At 43.0% G+C, this 13,756-nt stretch overlaps 1 protein-coding gene across 2 annotated transcripts in view; it reads right to left on the bottom strand.

Moving 5' to 3' along the window:
* Window positions 1-13,756, bottom strand: part of LOC118399284 (cell division control protein 42 homolog) — a 15,345-nt gene continuing 1,589 nt past the window's right edge. For both annotated transcript variants that reach the window (XM_035795255.2, XM_035795256.2), the window contains exons 2-6: window positions 13,368-13,472; window positions 3,263-3,335; window positions 2,729-2,838; window positions 1,406-1,603; window positions 1-1,049 (exon numbers count right to left, since the gene is read on the bottom strand). In XM_035795255.2, the coding sequence (XP_035651148.1) occupies window positions 960-1,049; window positions 1,406-1,603; window positions 2,729-2,838; window positions 3,263-3,335; window positions 13,368-13,472 (576 nt within the window). In that variant the 3' untranslated portion in view covers window positions 1-959. The remainder of the gene's footprint in view (window positions 1,050-1,405; window positions 1,604-2,728; window positions 2,839-3,262; window positions 3,336-13,367; window positions 13,473-13,756) is intronic.

The raw sequence follows: 13,756 nt of genomic DNA on the forward strand, positions 1-13,756 counted from the left end.
TTTTCAAGTTATTTTGTATTTATTTCAAACAACTGGATGATGCGTCAATACAGCTATTACTGTTACTCATAACCATTATTGCTATTTGCTGTTATTACTACTGACATCACAACCAGCTACGTAGTCATTAGAGGCATATTATGATTGTTATGTCAAATGAAACCAGTGACACTCAACACATTGGCACACAACCATAAAAAAAAAAAAAATTAAAATAAAATAAAAAAACAATTGTCCAAACCGCTAACCACTTGGGGTGTCCCCGGAAATAAAGGGGCAAAAAAATAATACTCTTATTATCGTCATTAATATACCATCATCTCTAAAACAATAAATGTCAAAAAAAGGAAGCAAGTGGAAATTCAGTTCATGTTAGGGGGCAGTGAAATCCCAAGAGGAATAAAAAGCGCTTGTAGTTTCCATGGGAGCAAGTGATGGCAGATAGTGTGTGAAGAAGAAGAGTTCAGTTGTGGGTTGAAGGGAGTAAAGCACTGGTGCCTGTGTGCGTCTAGATTGCACAGATTAAGCACATTTTTCCAGTCAGTTTTTAAGTATCATCAAACACAAAATAAACTCCACACGGTCTCTTCCTCCTTTTGTCTAACTTATTTTGTTTGTACTGTAACTTTAAGGCAATAGAGGTTTCAAAATCTTGTCTCTTCCCTATATTGCTCTGTCGGTCTCCTTTTAAGAAGGACTTTTCTGGTCTGGAAGAGAATTGATCAGCTTGTTACAAGAAACATAGATATACATTCTATTACATATTAGGATGTATTTCTAGGTCTCTGTTACCTATCCACGCAACGTCGCCCCTCCCCACCTGTATCGCTGAAGGCACTATTAAACAAATGTCTCACTCGTCCTCTCTTTCTCCCTCCCAGCTTTGTCTGTTCTCCGTGTCTGCCTGTCCCCCCCCCGTCTGGTCTTTCCCCTGGCTCTTTGGCCCAATTTAAAATATCTTATAAGAGTGCGCAGCGTTTCTTGGGCTTGGTCTCTGGCGGCTCCAGCGCGGCCAAGATGGCCTCATCAAACACGTTCTTCAGACCTCGCTGAGAGAGAGAGAGAGAGAGAGAGAGAGACAGACAGAGAGAGAGACAGAGAGAGACAGAGAGAGAGAAGTCAATTTACTCATTGATCCACTATTCTAGTTTCACAATGTCCACATTTGCACTATGAAAGGCTGTCGACAGTCGCCATCATCCGCTAGTAGTTCCTAGCGAGAAAGTATGACATCAAGACAACGAAGGACAGAGGTCGACAGAGTGAGAGGAAGTTACTTTTCAGAAACCATTCAAGTCACTTACACTCACCATTTTCTGTTTTACCTGAATGAGGGCCAGAGACTTAGTAGAGATTGTGTCTCTTGCCCAAATGTTTACACACACACACACACACACACACACACCTGGGTGAGGGCGGAGCACTCGACGTATTTGACGGCCCGGAGGTCCCGGCACAGCTTGTCTCCGCTCTCAGGGGCCAGGGGCCGCTGCTTGTTCTTAGCCAGCTTTTCCACTGTGTTGCTGTCGTCCCTCAGATCCATCTGGGTGCCCACCAGCAGGAAGGGTGTACGCGGACAGTGGTGGGAGATCTCTGGGACCCACTGTGGGAGAGGGGGGAGGGCATATTTGAGTCACACCCAGGTTGATCTTGGGATATATTATGTCGATTGAGTATGGGAGGGTTTCATGTTATATACAGAACCAAGAAAAATGACAGCATGACACATGAAGGTCAGTCAATCTAGAAAATGTCAAGAACTTTGAAAGTTTCTTCAAGTGCAGTCGCAAAAACCATCAAGCACTGATGAAACTGGCTCTCATGAGGACAGTCACAGGAAATGAAGACCCAGAGTTACCTCTGCTGCAGAGGATAAGTTCATTAGAGATACCAGTCTTAGAAATCGGCAATTAACTGCACCTCAGTTTGCAGCCCAAATAAATAAATGCTTCACAGAGTTCAAGTAAAAGACACATCAACATCAACTGTTCCGAGGAGACTGCATGAATCAGGCCTTCGAATTGCTGCAAAGACCCGCTGTGTCTTTGTGAGACGCGGAGTTGGTGAACGGATGTGTGGTTCCCACCTTGAAGCATGGAGGAGGTGATGTGATGGTGCTTTGCTGGTGACACTGTCAATGATTTATTTAGAATTCAAGGCACACTTAACCAGCATGGCTACCACAGCATTCTGCAGCGATACGCCATCCCATCTGGTTTGCGCTTAGTGGGACTATCATTTCTTTTTCAACAGGACAATGACACAACACACCTCCAGGCTGTGTAAGGGCTATTTTACCAAGGAGACGGATGGAGTGCTGCATCAGATGGCCTGGCTTCCACAATCACCCGACCTCAACCCAATTGAGATGGTTTGGGATGAGTTGGACTGCAGAGTGAAGGAAAAGCAGCCAACAAATACTCAGCATAAATGGGAACTCCTTCAAGACTGTTAGAAAAGCATTCCAGGTGACTACCTCATGAAGCTGGTTGAGAGAATGCCAAGAGTGCACAAAGCTGTCATCAAGGCAAAGGGGAGAAAAAGAACATTAACCCCAACTAACAAAACACACACAATGCTATGTTTACAGAGAAACCTAGGTGTAAAGACATGGGCTTGAAAACACAAGTCACACGTGTGTGTGTGTTGTGTTTTGGGGATGTTGGGAAGGGCAGAAAACAAATTTATGTTCTAGCAAATGGACAATAAAGTTGTATTCCACACACACCTTTTCACGGACATTCTCAAAAGAGGAAGGTGATACGACAGAGAAGCACACCAGGAAGACATCTGTCTGAGGGTAGCTGAGTGGTCGCAGTCTGTCATAGTCCTCCTGACCTGGGGAGGGCGACAGAGAGAGACAGCAAAACAAAAATGTTTTTTTTTTACGTCAAGGATACCTTTCATATGCAAGGAAAAGTCTAAATAAGACAACTGCACAATGGACTCTACATGATCTAGTTTATATTTGAGCTTGGTGGACTAACACAAGCAGACTAACCCAGAAACACTTGTTAAGACACGATGGTAAATGCTATAACTACACAGGCTATTTACCCATGCAATTTTAAATGCTTAGATGCCTGGAGAGAAACACAATCTGTAAGCACCGTGTGAAAGTAAAACAGGCAGACCATGGTGAGTGAGAAGAAAGTATTACAAGTCGAGGCTCAAGACACTGTAGTTAGGAAGCACTCACGTGTGTATAGAGAGAGATAGAGTGAGCGAGAGAGCGAGAGAGAGAGAGGCCATTTTGTTTTACCTGCTGTATCAAACAGCCCCAGAGTGTAGGGCTCCCCTCCGATCATCACTGTCACTGCATAGTTATCAAACACCTGAGGAAGAGATAGATAGAGGATCAATCATTACGGATTTCATAACATGTAGAGTTTTGATTTGACATTTATTTTAGTATTTATTTATTTTAGTATTTATTTTCCAGTAAAAAATATATTTTTTAAATCATACACAGCATAATTTTTTTTTTAATGTAAGTGACAGGGATATCACAAAAAAAGTCAGACTTATTTCCATTGTCGTCCCTAAAAAAATATGTATATTTTTAAAGGCGATTGAAAAGTCTCTCTAGTAGTCGGTTCTGGATAATGGCAAGGGTGTTGAGGCAGTGGGCTGGAAAGGCAGTATAGCTTGAGTGGAGGGCATCGTTGGTACATCCAGGGAAAAACAAATAGAGGCCCGGAGTGTTTCGTCAGGGCACCAACACGGGTTTCTCTGACCTTCAGTTCATCCGCAGGAGCCGCTTCTCTGCAGGTACTGGTCCTCCATTGCCGAAAATGTGGCAACTGGGTAATGCCACGGCTGCTGAAAAAGCGCTCAAAGAAGACTCCACACGAATAGTAGTTAGGAACTAGTCCTTTAGCCTTCTCTGCCATCCCTGGACATTGCATGCAGTTGTTGTCGTCAATTCCAAGCAGATAAAAAAAAAAACGTGATGCATTACTTCAAACCAAATAGCCAGCTACATACGGTGCATTCGGGAAGTATTCAGACCCCTGGACTTTTCCACATTTTGTTACGTTACAGCCTTGTTCAAAAAATGCATTGGACATGATTTGGAAAGGTGCACACTTGAGTTGACAGTGCATGTCAGAGCAAAAACCAAGCTATGAGGTCGAAGGAATTGTGCTTAGATCTCCGAGACAGGATTGTGTCGAGGCACAGATCTGGGGATGGGTACCAAAACATTTCTGTAGCATTGAAGGTCCCCAAAAAAAAAACACAGTGGCCTCCATCATTCTTAAATGGATGAAGTTTGGAACCACCAAGACTCTTCCTAGAGCTGGCTGCCAGGCTAAACTGAGCAATGGGGGAGAAGGGCCTTGGTCAGAGAGGTGACCAAGAACCCGATAGTACCTGACAGAGCTCCAGAGTTCCTCTGTGGAGATGGAAGAACCTTCCAGAAAGACAACCATCTCTGCAGCACTCTACCAATCAAGCCTTTATGGTAGTGGCCAGATGGAAGCCTCTCTTCAGTAAAAGGCACAACAGCCCGCTTGGAGTTTGCCAAAAGGCACCTAAAGACGCTCAGACCATGAGTAACAAGATTCTCTGGTCTGATAAAACCAAGATTGAACTCTTTGGCCTGAATGTTAAGCGTCATGTCTGGAGGAAACATGGCACCATCCCTACGGTGAAGCATGGTGGTGGCAGGGTCATGCTGTGGGGATGTTTTTCAGCGGCAGTGACTGGGGACACTAGTCAGGTTTGAGCGAAAGATGAACGGAGCAAAATATAAGTCAATGAATGGTCCTTGAGTGGCCAAGCCAGAGCCCGGAGTTGAATCCCATCGAACATCTCTGGAGACACCTGAACAAAATACAGGCCTTTGGCTTTTAAGCACTGCCTCCATATTCATCAGATAGTTCTTTGGTTGCCATGACGACCATTAGGTAGCCTAGGCGGAGAGCTCTGCCTAGGCCTACAGTGCATTCGGAAAGTATTCAGACCCCATCACCTTTTCCACATTTTGTTACGTTCAACCTTATTCTAAAATGTATTAAATTGTTTACCCCCTCAATCGACACACAATACCCCATAATGACTAAGCAAAAACAGTTGATACATTTTAGCATATTTAATACAAGTAAAAAAATATCACACTTACATAAGTATTCAGACCCTTTATTTCACCTTTATTGAGAACAAGTTCTCCTTTACAACTGTGACCGTGCCAAGATAAAGCAAAGCAGTGTGACACAAACAACAACACAGAGTTACGCATGGAATAAACAAACATACAGTCGATAATAAAATAGAAAAAGTCGATATACAGTGTGTGCAAATGAGGTAGGATAAGGGAGGTAAGGCAATAAATAGGCCATAGTGGCAAACTAATTATAGCAATTAAACACTGGAATGATAGATGTGTGCAAGTAGAGATACTGGGGTGCAAAGGAGCAAAATAATAACAGTATGGGGATGAGGTAGTTGGATGGGCTATTTACAGATGAGCTATGTACAGGTGCAGTGATCTGTGAGCTGCTCTGACAGCTGGTGATTACAGCTAGTGAGAGAGATATGAGTCTCCAGTTTCAGTGATTTTTGCAGGTCGTTCCAGTCATTGGCAGCAGAGTATTGGAAGGAAGGTGGCCAAAGGAGGAATTGGCTTTGGGGGTGACCAGTGAGATATACCTGCTGGAGCGCATGCTACGAGTGGGTGCTGCTATGGTGACCAGTGAGCTGAGATAAGGCAGGGCTTTACCTAGAAACAACTTATTCATGACCTGGAGCCAGTGGATTTGGTAACGGATATGAAGCGAGGGCCAGCCAACGAGAGCATACAGGTCGCAGTGGTGGGTAGGATATGGGGCTTTGGTGACAAAACGAATGGGACTGTGATAGACTGCATCTAATTTGCTGGGAAGAGTGGATCGGTAGGATAGTCAGTTTTACAAGGGTATGTTTGGCAGCATGAGTGAAGGAGGCTTTGTTGCGAAATAGGAAGCCGATTCTAGATTTAATTTTGTATTGGAGATGCTTAATATCAGCCTGGAAGGAGAGTTTACAGTCTAACCAGACACCTAGGTATTTGTAGTTGTCCACATATTCTAAGTCAGAACAGTCCAGAGTAGTGATGCTGGACGGGCAGGTAGGTGTGGGCAGCGATCGGTTGAAGAGCATGCATTTATTTTAACTTGCATTTAAGAGCAGTTGGAGGTCACGGAAAGAGAGTTGTATGGCATTGAAGCTCGTTTGGAGGTCAGGTCAAGACAATGAGCACGCAGATGATAAGAGTTTCTGGATAGTTTGTAGCTGTCCGGGTGGCTGGTCTGATCCCGCAGGTGAAGAAGCCGGATTGTCCTGCCAAAATGGTCTGCGATTGTGAGGGCCGGTCGGACGTTAACACAGTGTCCAAAAAGGGCCAGAAGTGTACAGACTGGTGTCATCTGTGTAGAGGTGGATCAGAGAATCACCTGCAGCAAGAGTGACATAATTGATGTATACAGAGAAGAGTCGGCCCGAGGATTGAACCCCAGATTTGCGTGTGCTTTTGAGAAATTGTTAGATATTACTGCACTGTTGGAGATATACACAAGCATTTCGCTACACCCACAATAACATCTGCTAAACACGTGTATGTGACCATTTAAATTTGAATACAGACAAAAGACTTTACAATTTAAATACATTTACATGTACATGTAGTGTGTATGTATGTGTGTTGGTTTGGTTTGGTTTACATCAAATCAAATTTTAATTGGTCACATACACATAGTTAGCAGATGTTAATGCACTGTTGGAGATATACACGAGTGTAGCAAAATGCTTGTGCTTCTAGTTCCGACCGTGCAGTAATATCAAACAAGTAATCTAACAATTTCACAACAACTACCGTACACACACACACACACACACACACACACACACACACACACACACACAAAATAATGAATAAGAATATAATATATGGATGAGCGGTGTGTGTCTGTGTGCATCCATCAGTTACAAATACATACACACAAGTAGGTCACATGGGGGAGAGGCGTTGTGAGGTGTTACTTTATTTGTTTCTTTTTAAAAACAGGTTTGCAGTTCACTTAAAATACTGTACGTTTCCTTGAAATTGTTCTGGGACTGGGGACTTTGAAAAGACCCCTGGGTGGCATGTCTGGCGGGGTAAGTGTGTGAGTTAGTGCTGTGTGTAAGTTGACTATGCAAACCATTAGGAATTTCCAACACATGAATGTTTCTTATAAAAACCAGGAAGTCACGCAGTCAGTCTTTCCTCAACTCTCAGCCAAGAGAGACTGACATGCGTAGTATTTATATTAACCCTCTGATTACAATGAAGAGCAAGACGTTCTGGGCCAGCTCCAGCTTAACTATGTCTTTCTTTGTTGCACTTGACCATATGACTGGACAATAACAATAACTGGTCTTGCTTTTTGGAGTGTAGTGTCAAAAAAGCAGAGCACCTCTTTATTACGGACAGACCTCTCCCCATCTTTACAACTACTGAATCTATATGGTACAGGTGTGGATACAGGAATATGGTTATGCTGTTTCATAACCTATTTTCATAACTTATATCCCACCCACCCATGTCCTCTGGTCTGATGAAACAAAAATAGAACTGTTTGGCCATAATGACCATTGTTATGTTTGGAGGAAAAAGGGGGAGGCTTCCAAGCCGAAGAACACCATCCCATATCGTGGGGGTGCTTTGCTGCAGGAGAGACTGGTACACTTCACTAAAGAGACGACATCATGAGGAAGGACAATTATGTGGATATATTGAAGCAACATCTCAAGACATCAGTCAGCTTGGACGCAAATGGGTCTTCCAAATGGACAATGACCCCAAGCATACTTCCAAAATTGTGGCAAAATGGCTTAAGGACAACAAAGTCAAGGTATTGGAGTGGCCATCACAAAGCCCTGACCTCAATCCCATAGACAATGTGTGGGCAGAACTGAAAAAGTGTGAGCATTCAAGGAGGCCTACAAACCTGACTCAGTTACACCAGCTCTGTCAGGAGGAATGGGCCAAAATTCAAACTTATTGTGTTGTGGGAAGCTTGTGGAAGGCTCCCTGAAACTTTTGACCCAAGTTAAACAATTTAAAGGCAATGCCACCAAATACTAATTAAGTGTATGTAAACTTCTGACTCACTGGGAATGTGATGAAAGAAATCAAATATGAAATAAATCATTCTCTCTACTATTACTCTGACATTTCACATTCTTAAAATAAAGTGGTGATCCTAACTGACCTAAGACAGGGACTTTTTACTCGGATTAAATGTTAGGAATGGTGAAAAACTGAGTTTAAATGCATTTGGCTAAGGTGTATCTAAACCTCTGACATCAACTGTATGTACATACATACATACATACACATGAAAACCCCTCACTTTGGTTCCCTTGACAGAACAGTGTATGGTACTTAGTGGTAAGTGGTCAAAGGGAACCATGTCGTCAACTAAGTAAGCCCTGATTTATACCACATGTACGCATGGAAGAACTACAAGTAGCTACACAAAATGGTATTGCGTAGAGAAACTACGTAGACTCGTGCAGCCCAGTCATTCATAACTTGACGCAATAATGCCATTTTGCGTAGCGTGCTTGTGTTGCGTACGTAGGGTATAAGAATGTTTCACAGCGTTCTTGTTCCTCTTTAGGGGACTCCCCGTATAGACAAAGAAGCCACATACTGTTCAGTAAAAATGAGGAATTGTCTGACTCAGCTCATCTATAATGTGTTGATGAAACCACTGTGCTTCGTGCTGAATTGCATTGCCATTTCTCGTTTTTTTTTTGTCTCCGTCGCACAATACTGCGTAGACAGTGACTACCGAAGGGCAGGTTCACGGGCGGTATCATTTTCAAGCTTTTTTTGTAGGTCAGAAAACTTTGAAGGAAAATTGTAACCCTGTGCTCAAAACACATCGTCTCTTTAACCCAACCGGTGTTTCTCCCACCATTACATAGGTGGGTTCCAGAAAGTGACAAATTGCTGTAGGGAGTTCTTGACGTTGCTTTGGAAAATGTAGACTAGCGTGAAACACTAAATCACTGCTGCCATTTTTAGGTGTTCTATTTGAAAGGAGTCTTATGGCTGTCACCTGGGAATTAATAACAGTGTTAACTACTATTACTTTAGTGTACATGTTTGTCTTTGTAGTGTGGAGCTTGAGGGTCATTCCCTCAATTTGGGTGGGAGATTCCTGACATTCCTGCCTTGTGTAGTCACGAAACCACCAATTTACCTTCTTCCCTGGCTGTCCACTCCCTGTTTCATCTCAGGCCTCATCCTAGTCCATTCTTACACTTGAGTTTGAGCCTCCCCAGGCGACAAGGAGAGGAAGCTATTTCAGACCATTGAGATGCACCCACAAGCAGGGGTGTAATGGTTCACCAAACCCACCTGTTGCTGTTTTGGGGTCACGGTTCAGTTTTCGGGACAGCAGAAAAATAAAATTCCAACAGTTACTTTAGTTAGCAAAAATCAAAAGCACCCTATTTGTGGCACAGTTTCTGTGACATCATTCACAATGTTCCTGGCATTGTCTTTTAGCCATCAAGTAGAGGTCTAAAAAGTTGGACACGTTCCGAAATGGACCTGGGGCATTCCCACCAAGACAAATGTGCATAAATATATTTTTCAATACAGAGATCTTTTCTGAACAGACCCGAGGATGACCAGTTCTGTATAGACGTGGTCGGATCAGAGTGAGGGAAGCAGCAGAAAAGTCCACTTCTAAGCTATTTTATTAACCAGAGCTGATACAGCGTGAAGGAGAGTAGGCGGAGGACAGACCATGCGGTGTGTGTCCTGTGATCGGGAGCAAGGAAGTGAAACGGGAGCAAGGAAGGAGGGACAGGCAGCAACCAACCGAGCCGACTTGCGCGAGTAGACCAACTTGTCATAGCTAGGTTATTTATCATCCAATATAATTATGTAGTACCTCTCGACTGCATCAAACCGAGAGAAGCTAGTTGGCTAAAATAGCTAGCTAAGAGCTAGCTAGGCTAATTGAGTCTGCATGCACTTTCTTCCTGTCCTACAGTTAGTTACAAATAACACATAGCATATACTTCTCATTTAAACTCATTCCATCTTTCATTGATTAGATCATCTCCTAACTTGCTTTGCCACACACGGAGGCTCTATGACTTGGCGCTTTGATGACTTGTGATTGGCCGACAAAAGCAAGCTACACGCCCCACTCTGCATAGGCTATTCTCGTTGATCAGGGGAGAACATAATATTAGCTTTTTATCCACAACTCTCTGTCCATCGCCATTGTAGTTGACTGTAAAGCCAAAATGTTCCTAAACTGCAGATTTAAATTCTGGTTAATCGTTCCAACCACTCATCATCTACATAGTTCCCGGCTACACCTCAGAGGTTAGTTTAAATTAAGATTCAAATTTTAATTACAACGTGCGCATAGGCTGTAGTTGTTTTAATGGAATTCCATACATTTTTCCCACTCAGATTTACTCACAAGTCAATGGCATACAACACAGCATAGGCATAACCTAGAGTTTAAAAATATATATTTTAATTTGGAATGCATTAATTCGGGTTCACAGTGCGTACCAAACAGAGGTCCCGGTACCGAACGGTTCGGTAGGAATATGTGTACCCTTACAGCCCTACCCACAAGTCATGCTTGCTAGAGTTGGGGTGCATCTCAATGGTCTAATGTCTTCCTCTCCTTGTCACCTTTCTTTTAACTGCACTGAATATGATTGAACACTAGTGCTACACTGTATACCGAAACCTTTGTACTTTTTTGATACTAGAACATGAAAAGAGGCTCTACTGATTGAGAGAGGATCAAGTCTGTCTATCAGCAAAGCTGATGTCACCTTCTAGCGCGAGCGCACCGTATCTTCTCCGCTTAGTCATTGCTAGCTCTAGCCTGTCCTGAGGAATCCCTGCACTCGCTGGGAGTCTGGGCTGCATCATGTTAACATCTGTGCAGCAAGTGTGTGGAGCTAACACACTTCAATAAAGCAACACAGCATGTAGAAATCTTGCAACTGTTAATTACTGTTCGCAAAACAAAGTTAATTCCAGGCTAAAACACGTCACAATGCAAGAAGATACCGGTAGCTTCCAGCTACTCAGAGCAACTTTTCATGCAAGCTTACAGCTGAAGCTCACATCAATTCACTACCCTAGAACTTTGTTTGTGATAATACGCAAACCATAACACACAATATGCTTATTTCAAAGCTGATTGTCACCAAAAACCATACAGTCATATCCAAAAAACGTTATTCATTGGGCAAGTTTGTTTTGCATGGCCCGGTGCCCCGGGTTGGTGGAGATTTCTCCTCAGGATCAATAGGATGGTCGAAATGAGCAAACCATGCCGAGCCAGGGCACCGGACGAAGTAAAAAACCAAAAATAAAAAAACTTTTTACCCATTCACTTCGTCTTCCTCGCCTCAGTCACGTCTCTCTCATTGTGTGTGTGAATGATGTCATTAGGTCTTAAAGAGCACACTTTGATAAAATAAGAGATTGCTTCTTTTATGCCAATGTTGTTGATCAGTACAATAAAATAAGTCTCAAATGGAAAGAAAACAGATTGCTTTTCCATCTGTACACTTTGGCTAATATGCCGTCTCTTTTTAATGTGGTATCGTTTTGGTATCGAGTATCGTGATGGTATTGATTATCGTGATACTGAACCTGGAATCAAAGTCAAATTTCTGGTATCGTGACCACACTATTGAATACTGCCTGAATATGAAAGAATTGGAGAGGTGAAAGCAATCTTTCATAGGCTTATTTCTTTCACCTCTCGTGTGTTTTTATACACCAGCGCTGAAAGACGAAAACGAGGAGGCCCCTTTCGACTATTAGGATGCAGCCATGGACTTCAGTCTGCCACACACCATTGGTCTGCTTATCCGGTATTGGGTTGACAAACCATGGGAGGCCGCGCTTTTAACGGGAAGTTCAAGTTTAAACATAAAAACAGTGAGGCGTTGGGGCATGCAGTGGAAAGGCGCGGCAGGCAGCACACATTGAAGAGCAACCAAGCAAAGTCAGAAACACATCTCTGATCACCATGACGATAATGTGTTGTTTGGACAGAGCCAGGCCTAACACCATAGAGAATGGTGGGTGAAAAAAAGTAACTGCCTCTACAAGGGTGACTGTCCACACTACAGCCATATTCAGATGTTTCAACTCCCAAATGCAGTAGTACAAGGACTGTATTCACCAATAAATGAAGTGAAAGGTTCTAAGAATGCACTACATGCATCTAATATAAGAATACACTAGGCCATTGTAGGTCATCTCAGCCTATTTCTGTACATGTAAGAGTATTTCAATACCTACCAAATCAACCAGTAGCATTGTTTGAGCATGTCGAGTCATCTGCTTATAATTTTTAAAAACTTAAATTGCCACGTGATTCTTATGAGAAGAGTGCACTGTAGTGAGTGAGTATAGAAGGAACGGAGAAACGTCACGGAGAATATTGGGTCTGTTTTACAGGCCAACATGAACACACCCAGTTGGACCTGACTGGACATAGAGGACTGAGTCGACAGACTCTCTCTGCCAGGCTCTGGTACATCACTGTACCAAGTACATTACTGCCAGAGAGAGATGGGCTTGATAGAAATAGCTACTCATCACACACTGTCTGCAGCACCCCAGTACAGTGCTGTGTGGGGGGTGCTTAGTCGAAGTTTCAACTTAATGTTGAGAGTTAGAATAGTAGAACACACAAGGTGCAATTTCTAAATTTGTTTGTGCATCAGCAGTTTATCTTCTTATGTCAGTCACTGATAGCTGATATATGCTAATTGACTGACTAAAATGTTTTCGATTACTAAGCCAGTTTAGCGGCCAGCTACCTGGTTGCAAGTTTGAATCCCCGAGCTGACATGGTACAAATCTGTCGTTCTGCCCCTGAACAAGGCAGTTGACCCACTGTTCCTAGGCTGTCATTGAAAATACTAATTTGTTCTTAACGGACTTGCCTAGTTAAATAAAGCTCAAATAAAGGTGAAAAGGCTTGTAGCCCGACTGCTTTTTGGTCCATAACCACTTCCATAAGAGTCTGGCTCTTCATCAAAGAGCTACTTTTCAGCTACAAAACAAATACCTTATCTTATCAAAACCCATTCTATATGTGAGATTCTGCACAGATCAAGAATTACAGACAGTGTGTGGAGGCTTTTTCAATAGCGGTTTAAATTTGATTAGTTGAAACAGAAATGTGTTAGAAAATAGTCTGGAACAAACGGCACAAACTGCAGCGGCTCCTGTTGCACACCCCCTAGTCTAGACACTTGACAAACCCCGACACTTGGCCATGCCCCGCTCAAAGACCTTTCTTGACAACACTCCAATCAGTGCCACTCACCGTGGGGACGTATTCCGAGGGGAACTTGTTGGTGGTGTAGGAGATCAACAGGCAGGTCTTTCCCACTGCACCGTCACCCACTACCACACACTTTATGGTCTGCATCTGGATGGAGACAGACAGAAACAGAGTTGAATGTACTGATTGATGCTGGTGAAACTTCAGACCAATCGGGGAATACAAAAAATCTGCAAATGTCTTTTTGGTAGCTGTAGTCATAATTTAGATAAACCAATGACACATACCTCTTATCTCACTAAGTATAACATATATTGAGAGAGAGAGAGGGAGGCGAGATAATACATCATGAGAGGGTGGGCACAAGAGTGAGAGCAGACACAACCATTGTATGACTCATTGGCCACAGACCCAACAGTGTGTTTGTGAAT

The sequence above is a fragment of the Oncorhynchus keta genome, chromosome 20 (assembly GCF_023373465.1).
Source record: "Oncorhynchus keta strain PuntledgeMale-10-30-2019 chromosome 20, Oket_V2, whole genome shotgun sequence".
NCBI lineage: Eukaryota > Metazoa > Chordata > Actinopteri > Salmoniformes > Salmonidae > Oncorhynchus > Oncorhynchus keta.